At 40.9% G+C, this 27331-nt stretch overlaps 1 protein-coding gene across 4 annotated transcripts in view; it reads left to right on the top strand.

Annotated features, from left to right (window-relative positions):
- JMJD1C (jumonji domain containing 1C) overlaps positions 1-27331 on the top strand; it is a 165333-nt gene that overhangs the window by 132549 nt on the left and 5453 nt on the right. For all 4 annotated transcript variants that reach the window (XM_075109667.1, XM_075109669.1, XM_075109670.1 and 1 more), the window contains 17 exons: positions 34-1706; positions 4823-4995; positions 5328-7537; positions 10504-10705; positions 12448-12662; positions 13660-13812; positions 16673-16762; positions 18110-18237; positions 18419-18632; positions 19106-19320; positions 19629-19907; positions 20308-20476; positions 20883-20973; positions 21082-21212; positions 22345-22467; positions 23502-23641; positions 25833-26009. In XM_075109667.1, the coding sequence (XP_074965768.1) occupies positions 34-1706; positions 4823-4995; positions 5328-7537; positions 10504-10705; positions 12448-12662; positions 13660-13812; positions 16673-16762; positions 18110-18237; positions 18419-18632; positions 19106-19320; positions 19629-19907; positions 20308-20476; positions 20883-20973; positions 21082-21212; positions 22345-22467; positions 23502-23641; positions 25833-26009 (6383 nt within the window). The remainder of the gene's footprint in view (positions 1-33; positions 1707-4822; positions 4996-5327; positions 7538-10503; positions 10706-12447; positions 12663-13659; positions 13813-16672; positions 16763-18109; positions 18238-18418; positions 18633-19105; positions 19321-19628; positions 19908-20307; positions 20477-20882; positions 20974-21081; positions 21213-22344; positions 22468-23501; positions 23642-25832; positions 26010-27331) is intronic.

The following is a 27331-nucleotide window of genomic DNA, read 5'->3' on the forward strand; positions in this document are numbered from 1 at the left end:
AAAATGTGATAGACATGTTTTTATGTTTTACAGAAAACCCTAAAAACAAAAATAAACACTTCCTTAGTAAAAGAAGAAAACCTGAAGAGGATGAAAAAAAACTAAATATGAAGAGACTGCGGACAGACAATATCTCAGATTACTCTGAGAGCAGTGACTCGGAAATTTCAAATAAAAGATTAACAGACTCATCCTCAGAGCAAAATTCGGAAAATGAGTTAAAAAGCAAGAACACTTCAAAGATAAATGGAGAAGAAGGAAAATCCCAAACTATTGAGGGAGTAGAACAGACACTAACAGATAGACGGTCTCCATGGGATGAAATACAGGAGGATAAAAAACATGAGGAGACAGAAAGACTGAAGTCATCCTTCTTAGATCAGCAGGAAAAATCTTCACTCCATGCAGCAGAGCAGCCAACACCTTATGAGCAGAATGCCAAGGATCCACATGTTCAAGAGTGCAATGCAGAAAAACAACATACTGCGGAATTAAAAAATGACCAGTTTGTACCCAGGCCTCCTACTCCAAAATGCGTTGTTGACATTACTAATGAAAACAACTCTGAGAAGGAGAGCCAGGATAACGCTGCAAGTACCTTTGGTTTGCAAACGGTTCAGAAAATAGAATCTCACAGCATCGATTTAAAACAGCAGTTCGCAAATGCAAATTTCCTTGAAGCAAGAAAACAGGAAGCTGATCAAAGTTGGGTTAGCAGTGTTGTTAAAACGGATTTGATACAACCTGGGGTTGTGAAAACGTTATCAGTAAATGAACACTTAAATCCTGAAAAAGAAAAAGTGCAGTATGGCTCGTTTATGTCTTCGTTAAATGTAGCTTCTCTAGCAGAAGAGAGTAAACTGCATAAACAAAGTCCAGTCCCCGATTCTGTGAAGTCAAAACCTAGTGCTTCAGTTGATCATCCTAAAACAAAGTCACCTGATGTTAAGCCTAAATTCACCCAATCTTCCGATACTGTGAAGTCTAAGGTTAGTTCCCAAAACAGCCACGCTACTGGATTAACAAGGTCAGCCAATAAAACTGATCATGATTTGCCTAGGTCTAGTTTCCATCCGGTTCCAGCTAGAGTTAGTGCTCTAGAAGCTACTAAAAGTCCTCTTATCATTGACAAGAATGAACATTTCACAGTGTACAGGGACCCCACTCTGATTGGACAAGAAACAGGAACTAATCACATTTCACCTTACTTGCATCAGCATAATTATCCTCTGCATTCCTCATCCCACCGAACCTGTTTAAATCCAAACGCTCATCATCCTGCATTAACTGGTTCATCCCATCTGCTAGCTGGGTCTTCAGCTCAGGCTCCCATGTCCGCTATTAACACTCACCCCCTTAGTACCGCATCTCACCATTCTGTTCATCACCCTCATCTACTTCCTGCAGTGTTACCCGGAGTGCCTGCTGCCTCCTTGCTGGGTGGCCATCCGCGACTAGAGACTGCTCATGCTAGCAGCTTAAGCCATTTGGCATTAGCACACCAGCAGCAGCAACAGATGTTACAACACCAGTCTCCACATCTTCTTGGACAAGCTCATCCTTCTGCTTCCTATAATCAGCTAGGGCTTTATCCAATTATTTGGCAGTATCCAAATGGAACACATGCTTACTCAGGACTCGGTCTGCCCTCCTCCAAATGGGTCCACCCAGAAACTCCTGTTAACGCGGAGGCTTCCTTGAGAAGGGTAAGTTGTGCTCATTTCTTAATGACTGACTTAGCCGGGCTTGTGTCTCCCAGTAGTGGTTTTCTAGGTACAGACTCAGTATCACATCGAGTATGCATTGACAGTGGGTTTTTTGAGTAGGCACAGAACTGACTAGGAGTGGAAATCCAGTAGTAGCCGCTGGCTCACAGTGGACTTGAGTAGGAAGTCCTTCCAGACCCTGATTTCCTAAGTATTTTAAAGTAAGACAAAAACGTTTGGTTTTAGTTGATGTCCAAGTGAGGTCAACCAGCTGATTTGGGACCTCGAGCGCACTGGTTGAATATTTTATACCTCAAACTATGAAAACCATTAGGGAAGCTAAATACCAGGAGAGATAGGACAGTTGTCTTTATAGTGAACTTTCATGTATGCTTGCTAAATAACAGAGAAAGGCTGAGACAGAAGGAATCCTAAATCCAGTGTGAAGTTCTGAAAAGAAATACTCCAGCATTTATAAATCTTTCCTGCGCTGTACACCCATTTCTCTTGTCTTTACGCCTATCTGTGTACCCTCTCTTGGCATATCTTTTTCTCCCCTTCTGTTCCTATTGACAGACATCCCTGCCTTCCGATCTGATTTCTACTCCTCTTTATTCAAGGCAGGGTGATTCTTCTGTCTGTGTGCTGTGTATAACCACTGAAATCTCAGAAGAAATGGTCTGTGTTTTTCAGCATAGCGCCCAGTGCGGCAGCGGTGTTTGGCAGGCAGACATGGCAATTACAGGAAAAGTCATCTCAGCTCCTGCAGGCTTGGGATATGGCATGCTCATTGCAGGCACCTTAGAGAAACAGTGTAAGATGAAGCATGTGTAGCGCAGACAGAAACTTTGGAGAACTTTACTTCCAGCTTCAATCAAACCTCCACTGAGCATGCGCATACTGATTTTTAGAGGCTTACAACTTGGCCTAATTTGGGCAGATTTTCACAGGGACCACAAAAGGCATGGCGCTGACAGTGGTCCTTCTGCCAAATTGTAAGCCTTTGCGTCAAAGCTTGGAGTTTCTGAATGGTTATAGAGATTTTTTTTCTTTTTCATCATGGGGAAAGCTATTCTTCCTCAGCCTCATTCTTGAGAAAAGCCAAACCATTGTGGCTAAGTCTTTCTCAAACAGCCAGTTTGAGTTGGCCTTGTAATATGAAGTCAGTTTGATCTGAAATATGATAAAGTCAAATGTAGCAGAGAAGAAAAGCCTAAGAGAAAACCATAGGTGGATTTATCTTTTCATGTTGCTGCCTGCTCCACCCTATGCTGAAGTCCATTTTGAAGAACTTAGATAGACTCTGTTTTCACTTTGGCTGCCTGAAGTATGCAGCCCTGCATACTTCAGGCACGTAGCTTTTTAATTATGTTGATATGTGGCAGTTGTCTTGTGGTGACTTGTCTTCTGGCTCTCGCACTGGAGGCCCTTTTAAAATACATCTTAGAAACTCAGAATGGGCGTTTCCAAAGTCAGTTTGCATGGATGCCACGATCACAGAAGGGGGTCTGTGTTTCAGCTGTAATAGCAGCAGCAGCCACACTCGGCTCAGGGCTGAGCCATGTCTGTGTGCTGAAGGCAGTGTGCCCCCAAGGCCACCTTGTTTCCTGCTGTCCGCGGGTGGCTGTGGCAGCTCCTGTCTTTGGGCTGGGCTGTAGATGGTTGCAGGTGGAGTCGTGAAGCTGTTTGGGCAATGCTTGGTCCTCAGGCAGATGTTCCCCAGCTCCTCTAGGGAGAAGGTGACGGGGTTTTTTTGCATAATACTTTAAATACAGCTTACAGGCTATTCGTGGGAACTCACCACAGCGTGGGAACTCCTGGCCTAGGAAACGTGTACTAAAACTGTTAGTGCAAACCCAAGCGGTTGCTATAAATATTCAAAAGTATAGAAATCAGAACTCCAAAGTTGCAGCACTTGCAAATCTATTCTGTGCTGCGTGCGTGTGTCATGAGAGCTCTTGGCTCCCCTTCTGCTGTAGCAGTTCTCAACTGGGAGTCACCAGGACTGTGGAGAAAGGAGGGGGATGGACTGGTGAGGAGCAGAGGAGGGGAAGAAGTTCTGGGCAGTTCCAGGAGTCAGGGTTGGAGCAGCATGGAGAGGCTTTGGGGTGTGCCTGAGAGCTCTGCTCACTCTTGTCCTAGTCCCTTCTTGGCTTGTCCCTAGCGCTTGAGCACCTCTTCAGCTGAGTGCCCTGCCTTTCTACTCCTCTGCACATGTTTCTTATAAGCATGTTTCAGAGGAGAGAGGGAAAGTGGAGAGGGATGGAGAGCTGCTCTTGGTCTTTTCTGCAGAGTTGTTAACACAAGTTTCAGAGAAAATACAAAAATAGAAACGTACCCAAGTAGTCAATGAAAAAGCAGTTTCATAAATTATCGCCACGGCGTGTGTAAAGGAGGAGGTTGCTATTGCCCACCTTCTGAGTATTTAGGTACACAGCACAAAATTGTGCACACCATGTGTTTGCCATGCTGCAAAGTATGGCAGGCATGTACATTTATGGTTTTAATAGTGTACTGCTGTTGAAATTACGCCAAATAAAAATGCCTGGCAAAATAAAGGGGATTAATTAGGATTATCATACTTAATCATTTGGTTGGAGGGGAGGAGAGGAACCATCCAGAAAAGAGATACTTCTATCCCTTATATTGAGATTTGTTATAAAGCTGGAGATGAAATTGTTTGCCAGAAACACTAAACATATTTGTCTTTTGAAAGAAATACTTCTTGCAAGGCATTGAAGAGCTAATGGTCTCTACTAGTAGCTGAAGTTAAGTGCTATCAGACTATCATTGGTTTGCTAATTTTGATGAGCTTGAGATGCTGTTCTAGAATTAACTATTCATGCTGAATACTTGACAGTTAAACGATTTTAAGAATGCTTCTGAAATGTGTAAAATTATTTTGTGTGCTGCAAGTCCAGGGGAAGTATAATCAGATGTTCCAGTTAATCAAAAAGTGACTTAAAGCATTAAATTATATTTACGATGTATGGTTTGATGCTGAAATGCATTAATTCTCTTTGATCGTTGGTTGGACTTGATACGGTGACTCTTGTGGTCCCATGATTATTTTAAAATCTGATTTCTTTCTGTTTTGTTTTGGTTGGTGTTAACAGAATACTCCCAGCCCGTGGTTACACCAGCCCACCCCGGTGACCTCAGCTGACGGCCTTGGTTTACTGAGTCACATTCCTGTGCGACCATCCAGTGCAGATCCCCTTCGGCCTCTCAAACTGACAACGCATTCCAGCCCGCCGTTGTCCAAAAGTATTGTAGAGCATCACAAAGAGTAAGTTTGCTGTTCAACTCTGTGTGAGAAGGGAACATTTCAGCAGCTGATGTTGTCTTCTAGCTTCCTTTTAGATTGTTTTGTAAGTGTGGGTGCCTGTGGTAGAGAAAAGGTTGTCAGTCTGCTGCAAAACAGACTCTGACCTGTTGACCTGGAAAGGTATTTGAGTTCCTGAGTCATCTGAAGACTTCTGAAAATTGTACTTAATATAAAGAAAAGTTTATTTTGTGTTAATAGATAACTTTGTTCGGAGTGCGGGAAGAAAGGTCTTCTGTTTACCATGTTGCGCTACATTCAGACTAACCTGTGTATGTATGCTTAACTTTTTTCAGAGAACTGGAGAGGAAAGCGTTTATTGAACCTTTACGTTCTGTTACAACTGCACCAGTAAAGACGGAGCTAGAGCAAAGCAGAACACAGACAGCAAAGGAGAGCCATATGCACAGACACTTTGCAGATCCAATGTTGAACCAGCTGCCAAGGCCACCGCAGGAGACTGGGGAGCGACTGAGCAAATACAAAGAAGAACACAGACGGATACTCCAAGAAAGTATTGAGGTTGCTCCTTTTACAGCTAAAATTAAGGCACTGGAGGGAGAGAGAGAGAACTATTCCAGAGTAACGTCCTTATCTTCAAGTCCCAAAAGCCATTCAGTAAAATATGACAAAGACGCTGAACGCTCTGTGTCAGAACTGTATAAAATGAAGCATTCAGTTCCACAGAGTTTGCCGCAGAGTAACTATTTCACCACCTTATCTAACAGTGTAGTAAATGAACCGCCAAGATCATACCCATCAAAGGAAGCTTCAAGTGCATATGTTGATAAGCAAACTAATTGTCCTTCAACAGCAGCTAGTCCTCAGTCTCTCCCCTCGTACATTTCTTCTCTTTCAAAACCTCCACCTTTAATTAAGCACCAACCAGAGAGTGAAGGCTCTGCGAGCAAGATACCCGAGCAGCTTTCACAGTCAGTGCAATCTCACTCTGTAAATTCTTTTAGAAGTGACAGCAGGAGTCCTACTCAGTTGTCAATCTCATCTTCGAATACACTCCGGAGTATGCCTGCCTTGCATAGAGCCCCCGTGTTTCACCCCCCTGTGCACCAGAACCTGGAGAAGAAGGAAAGCAGCTATAGCAGCCTTTCACCTCCAACTCTAACCCCCGTTCAACCTGTTAATGCTGGTGGTGGCAAAATACAGGAGTTGCAGAAACCACCAACCTTAGTACCTGAGCCTAAGGAAGCTCAGACCGTTTACAAGGGCACTTCTGAACAGAATTTATCAGAAATATGGAAGTCCAATAATGCCCCAAATAACGAAAAAGTGGATTGGCACGTTGAAAGAATGAGTGGAAAGTCACAGTCCGCTACAGCATCTGTTATTGTGCGTCCTCCTTCTAGCACGAAATACGATAGCGTACCAGTAATGCAGCCTGCTTCCAAAGATCGAGTTAGTGAGAGATCTTCAGCTGTGACAAATCAAGCAGATTGCCTGAAAACAGCGGAAGCCAGGGAGACTGGAAGAATCATTCTGCCAAATATGAACTCAGACAGTGCTCGCACACAGTATGAAAAGAAATTTCCAGCTGTCTCACAAGGCAGCATTCCTCGTGCTGTCACCCCTACCACAACTATGATCTGCAGTACCAAAACGGATGTCACTGCATCAGCAGCAACAACTACCAGCGTGTCAAGTTGGGGTAGTTCAGAAGTGACTTACTCCTTATCGAACACGGTCTTGGCCTGCGCGCCGCTGGAGTGTACTGCCTCGAGAGCGGCAAGTCAGGCGGTGGCGCAGACCCAGGAATGCAAGGTCAGCACTCCAGCTCCGGTTACACCCGCCGCTGGCAAGACAGGCAGCGCTGCTCAGCCCAGCTCGGGATTCTCCACCTCCACCGACTTTGTCCATTTGAAAAAGCACAAGGCAGCCTTGGCTGCAGCTCAGTTTAAAAGTAGTAACACCAGTGAGACCGAGTCCAACTCTGTGAAAAATCAGACGTTTTCAACCTCTCTCTCCCTAGACAGTGCTATCGTCTGTAATACAATAAACAAAGCGAACTCTGTAGGCAGTGGGCAAACTTCCCAGACGAGTCAGCCAAACTACCACACTAAACTGAAAAAGGCTTGGCTAACAAGGCATTCGGAGGAAGATAAAAACACTAATAAAAAAGAGAATTCAGGGAACAGTGTTTCAGAAATTATTAAGCCATGTACTGTCAATTTAATAGCTTCTACATCAAATGATTTGCAAAATAACATAGATAGTAAAATCTTGGCAGATAAATTTGTGAAGGAAGATAAGCACCCTAGGAGAAAAGCAAAAAGAACTTATGAGTCTGGCTCTGAAAGCGGAGACTCTGATGAAAGTGAGAGCAAGTCAGAGCAAAGGACTAAACGGCAGCCCAAGCCAACTTACAAAAAGAAACAGAATGATTTGCAGAAAAAAAAGGGTGATACAGAGGAAGAAGTAAAACCGAATGGTGTTCTTAGCAGGAGTGCCAAAGAAAAAAGCAAGCTGAAGTTACAGAGCGGCAGTAACAGCAGTGAGTATATTAATGTGATTTGGAAGAGAGACTAATGTGAAGTCTGACAGTGTTAATCCTGGAGGGTTTGTCATGCACGATAGCTGAGAAAAGAGTTAAAAAGCATGCTTGTGTAAATGAGTAGGTCCAGATTTATCTGTCTTGAGGCCATTTGAAATATCCTGGTTTAAGAAATTCAGCATTTTGTATATACGTGTTAACAAACTGGTTCTTGGCCTAAAAGTTAGCAGTAAACAAACTGGTTTATGCTGTCCATCAGAATTCAACAGACTGGTGCATATATTTGTGCCACTTGTATTGAAAGAGAAAGACATTTTAAAAAAAAAAAAAAAAAAAGCATTTATTTTTAGAGCGCTACTGGAGGGAGAGATTCACTATTGTTGAACTTTAATTCATCCTTTGATCAGGAAGCCAGAGGCAGTTCCTTGAGAGCCTGATGCCACTCTGTTATGATTTGGTTAATTTAATGAAAGGTTTGAGAGAGAGTCATTTCACACTCCTAACTAGCATGTGTATTACATGGTGTTCACATGCCTCTTGTTCAAGGAATAAAGAAATTTAGGGAAATACAAATTTCAATTTAAATGTAATGCTGTAGCATGTAGCTGATTGTAACTAGATTTGTCTGAAAAGAGAAACTGGTCTGCCAACATGAGGGATTTTCTTTAAGAACTTGCCTTTTTTTTTAATCCCAATTTATTCTTCTCCAAGGACTATTCTTTTGTCTTTGTTCTGGTTGTATATAAGAAAGCCTACCATTAAATTACTTTTTGCAAGAATTTTTAAGTACAGGTAGTACGAAAATGAGTGCTGTTCCCTGTAATTACATTCTCTGACTTTCACTGCCTGGTGTATAAAGTCACTCTTCTGGTATCTGAGTACTTGCACCCAGTACAATTTAGGCATCTGGAAGTGTTGAGTCTGTCTGAGGTATTCTGGCTTGGGTCCAGCGATAGTAGTATTACCCCCACACCCCCAGCTAAAGGGAAGATCAGGGATAATGTGTCTGTAAAGTCCTTGGTTTCACTTCTTAAAGTGAACTGTAAATATCTACGTGTAACATGTTAAGTCTTTATGACCCTTGTGTTGTTGCATAAGATACTTTTGTTGGTTTGTTGTAGAAGGATCACTTACCTGAGTTAAGGGAAGGCAGTAATTCCTTGTTTTGGCTAGTGGCATCTGAGTATGAAAGCGATATATGATAATACATTACTGAACTGTTTCATGGAGCTTAGGTTGGGAAATGGGTAGCAGTTGGTATTATGTTCGGTTGTGAGTTGCACAGCCTGTATCCTGCACATTAATGGGTTGGGCCTGTCCTGTGATTGCAGCTTCTTGTGCTTGCCATCCTCTCTCAGAAATCTCAACAGACCTGGGGTCTTTGAGTCTGTTTTTCCTGCTTGACCCATTAAATAGATGGGTGTTTCTGATATTCCTATCAGTTTATCTTGGGGGAGCTTTGTTACAATTTCTGAGAGCACGCTGGTCAGAGATTTTCTTACAAAAAGGAATTTCCACAAAGATTTATACAAAAACATAATCAAACTGGAGGAGCTTTCAAGAAAGTACATGTCCCCATGGATGGCTGCCTGGGCTCCCCATAGGCAGCTGAAGATAACTCTGCTTCAGGATCTGGGGCTCGGTGGCAGTTTTGCAATGTGGGTGGTATCTGGATACTGCCAGGCTTGAAAACTGCTTTGTCCTGACACCGTTTCGGAAAGCCCCGGGAGCCTGTGTGCTAGCCAGAGTGCTCAGAGCTCCAGGCTGCAAGGCTCCCTCCTGCAAAGCGAGGCATTTTACAGTCCTGCAAGCACTGGGGGTCTTCCAAGTTCCTGCCCACAGAGCTTGAATTCTAGCAGCTCCCAGATGACTCCCAGGATCTCTGGTTCCAAGGCAGAAAAGGTTTTGGACTAGCAAACCTGTACTTGGGCTTTTTCTGCTCTCAAGTTTTAATCCAGTTACCATCACGCTCCTCAAATGAGCTGGGTGTGCATTTTGTAGGACATGAACTGAGGCATAGGCAGTCTGTCACTTGCAAAGTTTGCACAAGTCACCTCTGGCAAAATACAGGACTGAACCCAGGTACCAAGTCCAAAGTTAGGGCCCTGACCCCTCTATCGTTCTACATTGGGTCCCAGTTTACAGGACATGAAGTTTCAAGAGTAGTGGTAGATGAAATGACAGATACTCCTATCTGTCTGCAGATGAAAACTGGTGCCACTTTTAAAAGTCATTAAAATGAAAGCCTGTTTAAATAACTAACATGGTTCAGTTTCAAAATGTGTATGTGAAAATTGCGCATATGACTTGGTATTTTTGCTCCTTGTGTTACTCTGTGTCAGATCTGCTGACGTTCGTATCGAAAATAGAATTCTACTGCTTAGCCTTGCAAAAGCCACAAACTTGACAGAGTGAATGGTTTCTGTTCTTCCTTCTGCTGGATATTTTACATTACGTTCAGATGAGTTACATGTGAATAGAGCTGCTCTTCTGTAATTGTATCTGTAACCCTCAGCAAAAATAGATGTTGAAGAAGTAGGATTATTTTTTTAAGCTCTGCTTTCGTTCATTACATTTTTGCCTTTTTTGCATGCATCTTCACCTGAAACAGAATGCAAACCTCTCTTTCTTGGGGTATTGTATTTCTTTGCTTGTTTTGTAAGAAAGAGGTTCTCAAGATGGTTTTAGTGGAATATCTAGTGAATTATACACATGGTAAGAGGAAAATATAGTGTCCTAGGTATTCCTGGTAGCTCAGCAGGTAGTTAACTGTGCTCCTGCCTGTGTAAGTCTAATTGGTAGCTATGCTTTTTAAACATTGGTGCTGACAGGCAGACAAATGGATGTAATAATGAAATATGTTATGCAGGTAACAAATGTACTTTCAGAAATGTTGAACACTGATCTGACTGGGTTCTGCAAATAAGGGCTGCCAGTACCTCATCTGAAACTCTTTACTTTTGCAGCTGGTATACCTCGCTCAGTGTTAAAAGATTGGCGCAAAGTAAAGAAGCTGAAGCAAACAGGAGAGTCCTTTTTGCAGGATGATTCTTGCTCTGAAATAGGACCAAATTTGCAAAAATGCAGAGAATGTAGGTTAATAAGAAGTAAGAAAGGAGAAGAACCAACTCACTCACCAGTATTTTGTAGATTTTACTACTTTCGGCGGTAAGTACAGCTATTTCCTGACAACGTGGAGTTTTAACTTTTAAAAATAATACTGACAAAGGACTTGCATGCTTGAAAGCTTGTCTGATTTTTCTAGCTCAGTCAGTCTGCATGATAAAAGACACTGTCTAATATAACAGTATTTACATTTGTATTTCTTATTTCTTTTGTGGATTGACTTCATTGCTGTTTAAAGCTTTACAGCAAAGACATCAGAACAGCTGCCCAGTGTACCTTAGGCAAGCAGAAAATACAGCATATCACCATTACACAGGTGTCTGATATTTGAAGTGGGATTTTCAAAAGGCAAGCTTCAGTTATTCCGGACAAGTTGTACAACCGCAGAGTTGCACTAATTCATAATTGTTCTTATGCCAGTATACGGTGGGAATGCTGCTCAGGGTGTTCTGAGGGTTTGCTGGGAGTTTTCTGAGGACAGAGGAGTTGTGACCTCCTTTTTCACAATTAATGGCCAATCAAGGAAAACTCACAAGTTGGGAATAAAATTTCCCAGGATGCAGTGCAGAGTACGTGGTACAGACAGAACAGTTACCAAGACAGAACAAAAAGGCTTTAATTTGCATGTGGGCTGTGTTGTCAGTTCTGCTGTTGTCAGGACCCAACTCGTTGGACAGGAAATTGTTCCCTAGATTGGGTTTAATTTTTTATATTGAAGCTTTAGTTACAAGACCTGGTCATCCTACAGGAATCATTTCAAGGCTGAACTCGGAATACCCTCTGCCTAAGAATACTTGCTTCCTAATGTGGCAGTGTTGGAGTTTTGTTTTTTTTTCTCCTGTATAAAGGAGAACATCAGTGATAAAGTTTTGCCAGTGTTTTAAAGCACAGTTATGGAATTTTAAAATTGGAATGTTTTTAATATATTGTGGTAAATTTTACAGCAGTTTAATTATTTTCATTGTGTTTAGATAGTAGAGCTTGAATTGTAAATGAAGTTTGCACTACTGTTGGAAGTCACTGATGAAAACTCATAATTTGTTATTACACATCTGAGATTCATTTTTGGCACTCGGTTCTGAATTCAGAACTATTTTACTGGTGTTGCTTAACTGTTACAATAATCCTTAACTGCTAAAATAATCACATATGTATAATTAATTATCCTGTATTATGCAAGATGGAATAATTAATTGTTACTGCTTAAAAAAAAGGCTAAACATAGGCAGGGTAGTGGAATGGTATTGGGTAGGATAACAGGAAAGCCTTTAGTTATTTTGAAGGTCAGAAGCCAGCAGATACGTTTTCTTGTATTAGTGATTTGTTCTGCCTAGAAGGACTTAAATATAATGTTCAAACTCCTGCTTTCTGAGTATGAGAGCAATACGATAGAAAGATCTGTAAAATATGAGTCAGACTGAGTGATTGCTGTTACAGACACTCCAAAAATTGAAGGTGAGGAATAGGTGGAACCAAACGTTGGCAAAAAAAGAAGAGAATTTTCCTGTCTGCAATTTTGAAACAGTAATCAAAGTTACAGAGAGAGAAGATGAGTAAACTGAATGCAAAGAGTGCCTAAAAGGTTAATTTTAGTTGGTTCCTTACCTTAAAAGCATTTTTGACAGTAGGATTTATTTTTAAAATAAAAAATATAGCAGGATGCTAAAGAAGTTGAAGAAAACTTACTTGTTTTAAGACATAAGCAGTAAGGTAAATTAGGAAGTAAACTCTAAGTCAAATAATATAATGATATATGCAGTTAAACTACCTGTTTTCATTTTTAGGTTATCTTTTAGTAAGAATGGAGTAGTTAGGATAGATGGTTTCTCCTCTCCTGACCAGTATGATGATGAAGCACTGAGTTTATGGACGCATGAAAACTATGAAGATGATGAACTGGACCTAGAGACCTCCAAATACATTCTAGATATCATAGGTGATAAATTTTGTCAGTTAGTAACATCTGAGAAAACAGCCATGTCCTGGGTGAAAAAAGACGGTAAGGAAATCTCAAGTGCAGTTTTACTCAAGTGTTTGCATTCATTGCGACCCATTGCTTCCTTTCGAGTAGCTTACTTCACTGGCCTGTTGAGTTGGATTTTCCTAGGCTATTTTGTAAGACGGTATGTCGGGAAGGGGCAGGGACCTTCCTCAGTAAGCCAGCCTGTTCCCCCTCCCTGCGCTGGGCCAGGGCCAGGCTGCTGTTGGGGTTGGAGCAGCCTCCGTTCCCAGCTTGGCCTCCGGCTCTTTGGCCAGAGCAGCCAGCTCCAAGCCAAGGCCCGCAGCGAGCCAGGTACTCACTCCTGCCAACAGACATTGCGTTTCTGATGTGTCTCCTTCCCAAAACAAAGGAGAATAATGTGACAGCATGGGCCCCGCAGACTGTGTGCTAACGCTGTCACCTCCTCCCCACCAAAGGCACAGTTAGTCCGTCCTTCTGGCCCTCAGCAGGTGGGTGCAGGCTTTAAATGGGCAGGTGGCTCTGCTAATTCCAGGCAATACAAGGAAGAGGTGGGGCAGAAAGCAGAAGTACTAGCCAGATCTCCGGGACAGGCACATCCCTCCTGTCCTGCCAACTTTAACCAATCCGACTCAGCAGTTTGGCTGCCCTTGAGATTAAACATGTTCATAGGCAATCAGGTGAAAGACCCAGCTCTTGCCATTGCATGGGGTTAAAAGTATATGTTGAAGAAGTTCTTTGTACTTGCAATTCGCTTGTGTTGAGCAGGAATATTCTTTCTGTATTACTTCAGTCTGTGTTTTTTGGATGCTTTAATTTCTTTGTAGTGTATTGATACTAACACTGATGGGGGTGCTGTGTAACGCAGCTAAGGGGGGGTAGATGATGATGGTCTGTTTCTGAAGGATCACTTTCCTCGCCCCACATCCAGTGGTGTCTGAGGGGGAAATTACAAATGCTTCATCTATAAAGACCATTCATTCTGTGCTTTGCATTTAAATTTTAGTCCTTTTATTCTGCTTATTTTGTATTTCAGCCAAAATTGCATGGAAGAGAGCAGTGAGAGGAGTCCGTGAGATGTGTGATGCATGTGAAGCCACATTATTTAACATTCACTGGGTCTGCCAAAAATGTGGATTTGTGGTCTGCCTAGACTGTTACAAGGCAAAGGAAAGAAAAAGTTCCAGAGGTCAGTTATTTATGAACTAGAGTATTGTATATGCTGTTTATTCTCATTTGTTCCAGAGCTGCTGATCCACTAGTGTAACTGCCTTTCTGTAAAGTATTAAATTGCTGCCTGTGTGTTTTGGTTTCTCTTAGATCTTTTTTCACCTCCTTTTTTGTCAGTAGATGTAGAATCAGTCATTCAGAAAGCAACTGCTGTGGGGGCTATTTTAGGTCTTGGTCCACTTTTCAGTCTTCTTGTGTGGATTGTCTCAGATTGCTTGGGCCTTGCCCCTCAAGGTTAAATCTTGTTCTTCAGCTGGGAGGCTGGCCCTCCATTACACCTCCCTGCTTCATGGTAACTCATTGCCGTTAAGCTTGCCTTGATTTGAGTGCTTTCTGGAGCCCACCCTTCAGAAGTACATGGTTTGTCATATTGACGTAGCAGCCTACTTTTTTATTATTAAATAAAAAAGTGAGATGGAGAAAAATACTTCACATAGTATTTAAAATGAGTGTTAATGGAGGTTTCACAATCCAGCAGCCTGCACACATATTCTGTTTAATTCCTGTGCTTTAATGGAGGTGCGTAGTTTAGTCTGTAGTGAAGTATAACAGGGCTGACTTGCAAACCTATGATTTCTGAGTGACCCAGCCTGGTGCAGTTGAAAGGAGGAACGGCCTGGGAGGTTGATCTGGTCACTCAGCCCTCGGCTGTGACATTGGCACTCAGGCTGCTTGTGCAAGGGGCTGCCGTCCCCTGGGTGGCAGGCGTTGTGCCCTGGCACAGTCCTGCGGTCAGATACTGCGCCAGGAACTGATTCAAGTACAAAGCTGTTTTGAAAAGCATTTCCATGTTTGTCATAGCAGCATAATGTCACAGATGTGAAACGTTAGTAAAATAAAGTTTAACTGTTAGATGGCAAATCTTTAATAAATAGACTCATCTACTTTGTCCTTGGCTTGCAGTGAGAGCCTCCTACACTGCGGTTATGAAGTGTACATAGAGTCTTCCATCAAAGCCCAAAGCTTCTAGGGAACTAACATCCGTGTTTTCCAACACCAAGAACAGTTGTTAGTGCTTTAATGCTGGAGGCTGCTTCAGCAGCTCTTAACTGGCTGAAGTCTGTGTGTGTGTGTGCATGTGTATGCATCCATCTGACGTGGCTTGGGATATACGCCGAACATTATTTACCCTAGTGGGAACATGCAGTCAGAGGCTTTTTATAGGGTGTGTGTTAACCAGCCAGGAAAATTTTAGTAAAATGTCTTCAAAGCTTAAAAAAAGCAGTGTACAGAGGCAGGCTTCTTTTCAGTCTTCTAACAGGGAAGACTCTCTCCTTACTGTTCATCACAACATTACATGCAAAAGCAGAACAACGATAGGTTCCCTCTCTGCAACTTTATTTCTAATGATTCTATACGATTCGTGTGAACTATCTCTGTCCTTTGGCATTCTCTTACAAGGCTCAGAACGACCCACCCACCTCTATATAATAGCACTTTATATTACACCATTTTTCCTGGAACTGGTAGTTGTTTTTACAGTTGCTAAACGTAACAGAGAATACACTGGTTTCCCGCTGCTTCAGCAGGAATGTTACAGGTTTAAATATCCCGTATTCAGGTATTTATCGGTGACATCTGTCATTACTACATGAATGAATGAATGTGCGTCCATTGTTACCTTTAGACAGTTCATGGCACCATCAAGTGGAATGCCATGTTATGGCATTTCAGTGGTAAAATACTTCAACTAGATATATGCTGTTTTGTTTTTTTATTTGATTTATGTTCATGCCCAGTTACATATTTTGATGTTTTAGGTGTTAGAAAAACTACAAAATAGCTTACAAATCTAATATTTATCCGAGAGGAACATTTGGTATGTTGTATATCTATCACAGTGCAAGAAAATAACGCTTTAAATGTGCCAAATGCTTCCTTTAATGTACCCTTAGTTTACATTGCTAGAGCTGACCAAACTAGTAAAAAGATCTGTAGAGTCTCTTAAAACTAGCAGTTCAGTGGATAAGATACAAGACTCGGGGTTGAGGGAGAAATTGCATTTGTATTTCTGCCCCAAAAGCACATAGCAGATTTTGTGACCTGTTGCTTGGCCAGACATTTTTTTGCTATCGTCCTTCCTCTGTCTTGTCTTCACGCTGCATGCTTTTCTGGCAGGGACGTTCTTCCTGAAACTTCATAGAAAGCTTCTTTCTCCTGCCAGTTAGGCCCCTTCTGCTGCCATAAATGATACGTACAGTACATACAGACCTGAGGTTTCATGGTTGCTTTAATCTGACATAAATCCATGATGCAACTTCCCTCTCTTTTGTGCTCAGTAACATCAGTGCAGCTACATGGTAGGCCAAATCAGAGAAGTAATTCAGTTTAAAATTAACCTTTTTGACTTGTTTGGCCCTCTCTGGTTGAAGACAGCCCCTTTTAGTTGGAGCGTGGATTTTGTCAAATTAAATTGGTTGTACAGCCACAGCCTAATGGTGTCTCTTTTCAGTGTTAGCATTCATCAAGGGTGGGGTCTCACTGCCTCAACTGCCACTGTACAGGATTTCGGCTTACGCTAAATTGGCAACTCTCTAAATGTGATAAAGGGAATATACTTCAAAACTTCGAGGTTATTGGCAAGGGTATGTGCTACAGGTGCTGCCATTTCAGATTCCAGTATTGTTAAAACTCTGTTCTTTTCCTTATTGTGAATAGTAGCTGTTGTACGCAAAATTTTGGCACAGGATACTGGGACAGAAGACGTGCAGTATGTGTAGAGAACCATTTCTAACTAAAACAAACCTGAAAAATGTTAGTTAGTTCGCTCTGTGTACCACTGTAAGTGAAGTAAAAGAGTTGGCAATGTTATTTTGCAGATAAGGAATTATATGCCTGGATGAAGTGCGTGAAGGGACAGCCTCATGATCACAAACACCTGATGCCAACACAGATTATTCCAGGCTCTGGTAAGACTTGTGAACAAGGAGGATGTGGGTTTTCCCAGGTCTTTCTATGAAAGAGAGGCTAGAGTTGTTTCTTGAAACTTCTCGTTTTCCATTTAAAAACCTGCAAATTGTGTCAAATCATCACAGGAAGGCAAGGGATTCTGAGCAGTTAACAGCAAGGGGCACAGATGAGAGAGAGGAGTGTGCTGACAGATGTCTGAAGGGGTTTCAGGGACAAGCAATGAAGAAATTCAGGCTGGTTTTTGTGACTGTTTTGTACCTTTTCAGAGCAGAATAAAACAGCCAGAATGTACTTAATAAATCTGACCTTAGCAGTTAAAATAGTAGAATAATACTGCCAAGGAGTATTATGTGGCAACAGGTTTTTGGGGGTTTGTTTTTCACTGTTTTCTGTCGTGTCTTGTCCCCCTCCATGTCCCCCTCCCAAAGAAAAAATAAAAAAGGTTCATGTGTGGTTTTGGCTGGACATCTGATTGAGCATCTTGAAGCAAAATGCAGCTTGTGATAAATGAAAAACTAAACAGTAATCCTAAAACAGCAAAATCCAGGATTTTTCTTATAACCAAACAAGTTTTATGAAGAAGTGCGGTTAGGTGTGATTGTTGTTGTTAGTGCAACTTTACTTGTGATCTCTGGCAGCATTGATCAGAGCAGAGAACAGAAAACTTAACATGCCTCTGAACTTGTTAAGCAAATTCCCAAGTTATTTTAAGCTGGAAATACCTCTCCAGTCATCATTTTATGGCTTGTTGCATGTTAGTTCAGGTAGAAATGAAGGTTGGTTAGATTCCATAATAAATTCAAATGGTGATATTCCCCAGAACAGGTTCCAGACTGAAACTGGTTTTAATTTTAAATTGTGAAGTGAGCCACTTCTCTGGAAACGGCATAGTGAGGACTGCCTACGTAACCTCGCTTTTGTTCTGTGCGTGCCCATTACTGAACAGCCTTAAATTACATGATCACATACTAATTTTTTTGTCAAGACGTGGCTCACTTCAGTCTGTAGTTAGACGGTTTTATTAAATGAAGCAATGATGCACCAGTTGAACGATGAGGAGTAAATAATGACAGACTTGCTTGTTGTGTGCCATGCAATGGGAATGCGGAGTAAAGGTTAGATTATTCAGAAGAGTAATATGCAATTATTTAATTAAAGGCTGTGTCTCTTTCTGGACAAGCTTTAAGGTAAACTGGATAGTCATTTTATAGTATTTTTAGCATTTTTAATAGTTACATTTTAAAAAGGTTTGGAGGTAGCATTTTCGCATCATAGTGTGCGTCTGGTAAAGACGGTCACAAAATGATTGAGAGCTGCTGATGGTTTTCTTCTTAATTTTCTTCTAGTGTTGACAGATCTTCTAGATGCTATGCACAATATTAGGGAAAAGTTTGAAATTAAATCCCATTGTCAGTGTACCAGCAAGCAGAGCACGCAAGCTGGCAAGCTCCCTGCAATGAATGGTGTGTCTCAGGTGAGTATAAAATAGGTGTATACATTGCTGTTTGTTCAGATGTTCATATTTTTCTGTATTTTTATATTTGAATAGTATCGGTTGCATTTTAATTTGCATATATGGTGGTTAAATGCTAGCCTTATCTTTGAAATGCATTAAAGCAAAGTTACATACTTAAAAATAAATTTGTTCTTTACAGGTTTTGCAGAATGTCCTTAACCACAGTAATAAAATTTCTCTGTGCATGCCTGAGTCTCAACAGCAGAATACTCCTCAAAAGTCTGAGGCAAATGGTAACACAAGTCCAAGGAGTGATGTAAGCACAGACAGCAAGCTAACACCGCCTGAATCCCAGTCACCCCTGCATTGGTTAGCTGATCTTGCAGAGCAGAAAGCCAGAGAAGAAAAGAAAGGTATATGTTCTGAAATTGTACCATGGCCATGACTTTTGGGGCACCAGTGATACGTACTTGAATTCATTAGGAAAAATTCACACAGCTTTCTGTTCAACAGAAAGAAAAGATGAAGTTCTTTTCCCCCTTAACTTTAATCTTGAAACTGCAGTGCCTTCTCCTGGTGGCATCAGAATCTGTTACCAGAAGAGCCACTAGTGGAATGCATGTGTAATGTGGCAGTATTTCGAGCTACAGCATCTCTCATTTGTGACAGGTACTCACTCAGCTGCATGTCTGAGATGCTGAGGAATGCCTTTTCATGGTTTGACTGCATTTTCAAGGATCTAGTTCATCCTCTGGTGTGTTTTCAGGTGAATAAAGTGCTAGTGCTACAGTATAAGGACCACTATAAAATGCAGGATACTGGTGCTGTTCCTATGTCTGCATCGTGACACAACAGTGTAACCTTCCAATGATTGTTGTTGTTTTAGAGAACAAAGAATGCCCTTCGGGAAAACATTCAAAGGAGGAGAAAGACCAGGATACTGTGGAGTCCCAAAACTGTAAAAGCTCCCCTCCTGCGTCCCAGAACAACGAGCAGGGCTCAACCTTACGAGATTTATTAACTACAACAGCAGGCAAACTGCGTCTAGGTTCTACAGATGCTGGTATTGCTTTTGCTCCAGTTTACTCTACAGGAACAGCAGTAAGTGTTTACAAGATGCATGCTTTTCATATCAGGATTTGAAAATCTGTCATCTGTAAAATGTCCACAAAGTTAGATAAAGCCTTAACCTGACAAAGTAAAGGAAGATTCCGATATATTGAGTTCTGTAGTAACTGTATATTTCTAACTTTCTCCATGTAAGAACACACGCGGTTTTCTACAAAAGTAGTAGATAACTGAAAGCTTCTAATTGGTAACGAAATGTTGTCGTTCTACTGCAAAAGGAATTGTATTAAGTTCCTTTGCTTTTACATTGTTTAAGCATACATCTGTTTGTTTTCTAATAGAGTGGCAAGAGTGGAAGGACTATGCCAAACATTCTTGATGACATAATTGCTTCAGTAGTAGAAAACAAGATTCCACCAAATAGAGCACCAAAGATAAATGTAAAATCAGAAATAAAAGATGAGCCAAAGGATGATAAAAAATGTATTCAGGATGACTGCAGTAAACTGTACAGTGATATTCAGTACTCGTGGATCTGTGATAAGCATGTTTTGTGGCTCAGAGACCATAAAAACAACAACAACTGGAAGCTCTTCAAAGAGTGCTGGAAGCAAGGAAGGGTAGGTATTGAGCCATTTGGTCTATAAAGTGGCCTCAGTATGAACTCCAGGGAAGTCGTGTGGAAGGACAAATTTGTGTAACTCCGTGTTTGAAAATGGCTTGTTAGCAGGGGGCAAAAGCTTGTCAGGTATAGCCCCCGTATGAACCTTGTGTAGTTTAAACTTCAGTTAACTGCTAATGATAACTAAGAAATTACTGTTATGGAGATTCAGGTTCCAAAAAGAGGTGTGTGTGACGTCTTGGGTAGGGTTGCTGTTGGAGGAAGTGTTAAGAGCTCATTGTGTGTTTTAGATGTCTTCCAGTGTGTGTTTCAGATGATTTTGTACTTCAGTTTAATTGAAGGAAATGTTTACTTTCAAAAGGAAGTATGGATTTTTTTTTTTAATTTTGTTTTTACAGCCTGTTTTAGTGTCCGGTATGCATAAGAAAATGAACTTCAGCCTGTGGAAAGCTGAGTCAATTAGTCTAGATTTTGGAAACCAGCAAGCTGATATCTTGAACTGCAAAGACAGTATTATTTCAAACACGAATGTCAAGGAGTTCTGGGATGGTTTTGAAGATGTTTCAAGTACGTTGCTTTAAACATATTATTCCATTGATTCTGAACACGGTCAGTGTTAGAAACTGTAGTTAAAAATATTCTTTATGGATCTTGAGGCTTTGAAGAAACTTTAATTTAAAAAGAAAGCTCTAGGTAGTCTGTTTCCAGAGAACGTGATAGAAGCTTGCATTCTGTACCTTTGCAGAATTGAAGATACACTAATATACCAGTTAGAAAGAAACCAAAGAAATGTCGTTTTTCCTCAACTAGTTGAGTGTTTTGTGTCCTTCTTGAGTCTCAAAATTAATTATCTCCTGTTTTATGGATGAAATCTTTATAGACAAGTTAAAAGTTCAGTTAGATGTTTTAGTTGACTAAAGTAAAACACCTACCGTTTATTAGTTCTGTTTAGTAATTTCTACATTACTTGCAGAACGGCAGAAAATAAAAAATGGGGAAACAGCTCTACTAAAACTGAAGGATTGGCCTTCTGGTGAAGATTTCAAGGCTATGATGCCAGCAAGGTATTTGAGTTTGATACTAGATATTCTTAAGTCAATCTCCCTGTTGGTTTTCTTCTTCTCTGTGTAATGACACAAATTCAATTACATTCTTCTTCCTCTCTCCTCCAGATATGAGGACCTATTAAAAAGTTTACCCTTGCCTGAATACTGTAGTCCAGAAGGAAAACTAAACTTAGCTTCTCACCTGCCAGGATTTTTCGTCCGTCCAGATTTGGGACCCAGACTATGCAGCGCATACGGTGAGCGTGCCCTAGAAGTGTAGCAGTTACCTCTTCCCTTAAAAGTGTAGAATATCACACGTTATAATGTTTGATAGAAAGCTGAGCTTGTTTGGGGGATAATTGTTCACTGAATGTAGGAGAGAAACTTTACCGACTTGCATATTAATAGTACGTGCACCTCAGAGAGTTTGCTTCTGCATTTCCCTCTATCTTTTCTTGTCTTCTGAAGCATGGTTAGCTACTTCTACACAAAGAGAGATCCTGTCTTTAATAAGACAGAATACTTGACTAAATACTATTAATTCTGGTCATAAATAAATCTCAGTATTTTTCTCATAATTCATATTGCATGCTATATATTCAAAAACCTGTTTAGAAAAGGTCATTTCCCTCAAACCTTTTCCAGCTACTCCTTTTGCAAACAAATTTGTTCAATTCTGTTTTACAAATTGTTGTAATAAGACAAATGAGTTGTAATTTGTAGCATGATGGCTTTGATTTAAAAACTTCTCCAGATGTCCTTTGAAATAAGCATATTAATGATGGTGATCAAGGCATGGGTCTGAAGAACTGAATCATTAATGACACTTTTATGTAAGACTGCTGCAAGCTCAGTGTTCTGAAACGTCCTTTTGACTTGAGCATGTATGTTTTCACCTCTTACAACTAAAATTAGTTTTCCCCTTGGCTTGGAGATTTCTGTTGGTTAAGACCTCGGCTTATAGCCAGGCATAAAAGTGATGCATTCAATTTGAAAACCTTGTGTATTCATTGTACTTGTATTCTGCTCTTAACAACCTGAAAGGTTGAAAGATTGGGAAGGAACATAGTGGTCAGGAAATGTCTTTGATCGTTCTGCTGAGATGTGTTTTGTTTTGATACAGCTGCTATGTAGGGACAGTTACCTGGGCTAAGAGATATCTCAGTGTCTTTGTTAAAAAGTAAGGTTTTCATGTTTGGCAAGTGCAGCAAGAGCACGTTTGTAGCATGTGAATCTCAGTATTTTCACATTAAAGCCTGCCTGTGCAGAAAATGCTTTTCTGTGATGCTCGGTGTACTTGCAGAAATGTCTTCTCAGTTAGCTGTTGCACACTTCTGTTTGAAGGTGAATATGCAATACAACAAATCTTAATTTTATTATTTAACGTAGGTGTGGCTGCTACTAAAGACCATGATATAGGAACCACAAATCTCCATATTGAAGTTTCTGATGTTGTGAACATCCTTGTTTACGTTGGCATAGCGAAGGGAAATGGAGTACTTTCCAAATCAGGTAAAGGGAAGCTTATTGTAAGAGGCGTAGATGGACTGAATGACCTGCCACTTTTAAAACTGACCCTGTTCTTTTGAAGCGGATGAAGGACGTCCATAAGCACTTCCTTAAACCTGGGAGATTCCGTGTTTCAAGAGTTTGCACACAGACTAATTCTGCATAAAATATACTGCAGTTCATGAATTATGAAATGGTATTTCAAACTCTTTTCGCTGTTTTTTGCCATTGCCTATAATGGATGTACCATGTCTGTGCTGGGCCTGGCAGAGCTAATGAAAGTGCAGGATGAAGGATTTTCTCTGGAAGCTGTGGTAGTTCTAACAATTATGTCAGGATGATGTATTTGCCAAACCTTCTGTTTATTCTGCTCTCTCTAGATGCACTGTGTTTGCTCTATTGAATTTTGACTGTAATGTAATTTTTCAGCACCAGAGAGCCTAAATTGGTGTATGTTAGTCCTCTGTATGAGGTTATTGCTTATGTGAAACAGTCTTTAAATCACTGAAATAGTTTTGTTTCTTTCCCCTTATTCTTTTGTCCTTTCATTCCATAACCAGCAAATGTAGATTTGGGGTGTGACTAATAGAGCTGCAGTAAAGTTTGCAGTGTTTTATTTGCTTTGTTTTCAATTGCACTGAGATAATAGCAGCAAAACTTCAGCATATTGGGAGAGCTCTCACTTCCCTACCGGGTGCTGCAGAACCTGCAAAACACTGCTTTTGCTGACTGCAGGAAAACACCTTTTTCATCTTCTAATTTTTTGGTGCCAACCCTGATTGTTTATTTCAGGTAGGAGAATGTGTTCTATTGAATTCAGAAGATGTAAAAAAGTTTAGAAGCTTATCCTTAAAGGTATTTATAGCATTCATGTTCTAGTAACAAATTACAAATGCTGAACAAGAGGATCACCTGCGGGCTTCTGTTGTATTCAGCAAACTTCTGTCTGCTCAGTCTCACACAAGAAATTTGAAAAGAAGGTGTTTAATTTCCGGTTTTCCTCTCTCTCACTTTTAAAAATTTTTGTTGAATCTTAGGAGTTTTGAAGAAGTTTGAAGAGGAAGATTTGGATGACCTTTTAAGGAAGCGGTTGAAAGATTCAAGTGAATTACCTGGTGCTTTGTGGCACATTTATGCTGGCCAGGATGCTGACAAGATAAGGGAGTTTCTGCAAAAGGTTAGTTTTATTATAGATATTTTATAAATATAATCTAAGTAACTGGTAAACCAAAAGGGGATGGCAAGAACAAACCCCACCCCTATGCCTAGGGAAGGGGGGGAAGCAAAATTCTTTCCTTTATAGTGCATAAAATAAACTATAATTGACCTGCTACATCAGTCAACAAATAAAATATGTAACATGGGACGTACTCACCTCTTAAGAGTTACAGGTAGCCTGCAAACTCTGAACGCTCAGGAGGGCATGGAGATCTACTCCTGTCCTTCTCTAATACTAAGGATAATTTTATTTTCTTTAGTATTTGTAGGGTAATGTTTTTCTGTCACTGATCCAAGCCACCGATCTTCATAAGGACTCTGTGTCATGTCAGTTAGCTCAGAGAACATGCGTTGGCTCTTAGTGAAGATGAAAGCAGTGGGGGATAATGTACCCAAGAGCAACAGACTACTTCAGTGTTAGCTACAGTGCAGATCTTGCTTCAGCAGCATGTGATGAACAAGTTAGAGCCACATCAGAACCTTTCAGGTCGTTACTTACCACGGAGGATGAATCCACCGCTGGGCCATTGATAGTCATCGATGGCATTAAATTTAGAGATACCATCTTGGAAGCTGTTTCCTGTGCCCTGTCTTTAGCATGTTTTCGTGTTCTGGAAGGCGGTCTTGACGGATGACATAGAAATACCAAAATATCACTGAAGTGGTTGCTCAAGGAAAAGAAGTCTTCACTGTCTTCTACTGTGGGGAAAAAAATCAGATGAGTTTTAACTGGCTAAACCAAAGGGGTCCATAAACTGGCTGGAGGCCAAGGTCTCTACTGTGAGCGGGAAGAGCCTAAGAAATTCAGCAGCAAAGATTCTCTTGGACAATAAGGCAGTGTTTCAGTCCCAAGGCAGCTGTCCTCTGGCGACTCAAAACATTTGCTCTTTGGCAAGCTGAACTGTGGGGAAAAATGAGCGCTAGTAAGCAAAATACAGCTAATTCCAGGAGATTGTGAGGCTTTGCTGTTCATTTAAAAAGTAGATGCTCATAAGAAAAGAGAGTTGTGAACAAAGTCACGAATGCAAGGAAATAGGTGGACAATGAGTATTACTCAGCATTTCTTCTTTCAGAGCGATTAAGGGATATTGTGAAACTCTGAGCAGCAGGTTTAAAACAGAAGCACTTTAAGGTGCTATGTAATGAAATTTGTCATTTGCTGCCACAGCTTGCCATGGTACCCAAAATGAGTTGTGTACTGCCCTGTATTTTTGGTGTGGATGTATTTTTGGAATACTGAATTGGAGATTAATTGATGACTAGATCTTGGGACCACTTTGCCTGCTGATAAGAGATAAAATCTCAGTATCTCATTTAGTACAGAAGAAAGGTGATAATACACAAAAACAGTTTCAAGCTCTGCGTCACATAATTAAGTATATTTAATATCAACATGAAAAAAAAAATCTGTGTTTTTAATGAGCTAATTGTCTCCTGAGTCATGACAGAAGGATTCGATCTGTGTTTTTTATCTTTAGTCACTATGATTCATTAATCAGCAACTGATTAAGGGTAATATTGGTTCCACTGTGGTTAACTTGATGAGAAATGGTTGTTGCAATTAAGTCTACTGCAGTTGGGAAGTACTTTTTAACATTGATTGTTTTTTCCCTGATTCCTTGATGAGATGGTAGGAAAGTAACTTCTTACCAGAGTGGTTGAGATTGGAAGGAGATTTCTTAGGTCCTCTGGTCCAGCCCCACACTCAAGCAGAGTCACATAGAGCAGGTTGCCCAGGACCGTATGACCCTTAGTTTTATCTGCTGCCTTTTTCCCTGAGCTGAGGTTATGGTGATGTGTCTGTGTTGACACTGAAGGTAGTGTGCTTGAGGAATTGGCAACGTAGGAACTCTTGAGGTCAGATTTTTTTTTCTCAATGAAAGAAGTCACATAGAGAGTGTGTTGCTTATTAATAGATTATTGTGCAGCATTCTTTAAAGCTCTGCATTTGGAGTGGAAGTTTTGCAGATGTCTTCGGTTTAGTGGGACTTCCCATGTCCTCTGAGGTTCTTTTGAACACCTAACTAAAACTCCTGTTTGGGTGTTGGGAACAGAGTAGCGTTGCTTTGTAAGTTAGGTGTACTTACAACTTAGCAGCGAAAGGTTCAGCTTCTTTTGAAACTGACTTGGGATCTTTTCTGTACTTACAGATAGCAAAAGAGCAAGGTTTAGAAGTTTTACCAGAGCACGATCCAATACGTGATCAGAGTTGGTATGTGAACAAAAAACTTCGCCAAAGACTTCTTGAAGAATACGGAGTAAAAACCTGTACGGTTATTCAGTTTCTTGGTGATGCTATTATTCTACCAGCAGGAGCACTTCATCAGGTAATGTACATCTGTTTAAAGGCGCAAATGATTAAATAACATAAATACAATAAAATAACTTTTTTTCAAAGGCATAACTACACTGCTACTCAAATTAGATTTTTGGTTTTCTACTAGTAGCCATTCGTGTATAGGAATGTGTAATAAGGTACACCTGTTTGTATAGATGACTAGCCAGGACTAACATACAGCAACTTGAATGCTTGAAATAATGCTGTTCCTTTTTTCCTTTAAAATTAAAAATGAGCAGCCTGTTATTAACCATTTTTTTCCCCACTTTTCATTTCATCAGCAAATGGCTAAATAAACTGGTGTTAGTTGTGGCAAAGTCAGGTTAGTATTCTTATTCTTCTCAACCAAAAGTTAACCTAACCCCAGAGGGGCAAGGAGAGCAACCCAAGTGGATAAAAATACCTGGATGTCAGGTGTTGCTGTTCTTGTCTTCAGCCGTAGGAGACTTGTAGAGGCAGCTTGGGTGTAACGAGGTGTTTCTGTACCAGGATTTGGAGGTTGTTTTCCTGCTCCACATTAAGTTCCTTTTTACACAGAAGGTACATCAATCACCAGGAGTTGTCATTGTCCCTTTGGCAGCTTTCCTAACCATCAGAAAAAGTGATACCACCTTTGCAGCACCTGTGCTGATTTAATTATTGGTTACGTAAGAAAAAGCACTGCCAGGAGGGCAGTTCTGGAGAAACAGTAAGAATTCGTGTGGCAAGCTTCAGTCCTCTCCCAGCACATAGGGGTTTGTTACTTCATTTTGTTTGGTTTGCTTCATTTTCTCACAGCAAACTGCTGCTCCTTGGTGAAAATAGGGAGAAAGCACAATTGTTTAGACATGATTTTTTGGGTAGTTTTGGATGTATTTATTCCTTCACTCCATGAATATTTTCCTGTTTCAACGGGAAATGGAGCCTGCTTTCTTGCTGTCCTGTCAGCTGTCGAGCACCACTGATCAGATAGCTGACTGTCAAGGAGTGAGGAGCATCCCCACGCTGCAGCAGGGGTTGTAAACCATCTTGCTGTTAAAGATTTATCATTGATCTCCACCTGGGTTCAACCGAGGCCAGGCCTTTCTGAAGAAGATGCTATTTGGTTTCTGATCTGCAGATCAGCTTCCAACTTTCAACTTCTTTTGAGCAGAGAATGATCAATGGCTCACCATGTTGCTGTGAGCAGGGCAATAGGGTTTTCCCTGTGAAAAAAAAAAATGACTGTGGTGTAGCAATGAGAGGTGCTGGGTCCCAAATCTGCCTGCTGGCTCTGTCAGTTGCGGGGGCACTGAAAGCAACAGGTACCTTACCCAGACTAGACTCATCTGT

Source organism: Phalacrocorax aristotelis, chromosome 14 (assembly GCF_949628215.1).
Source record: "Phalacrocorax aristotelis chromosome 14, bGulAri2.1, whole genome shotgun sequence".
In the NCBI taxonomy this organism is placed as follows: Eukaryota; Metazoa; Chordata; class Aves; order Suliformes; family Phalacrocoracidae; genus Phalacrocorax; species Phalacrocorax aristotelis.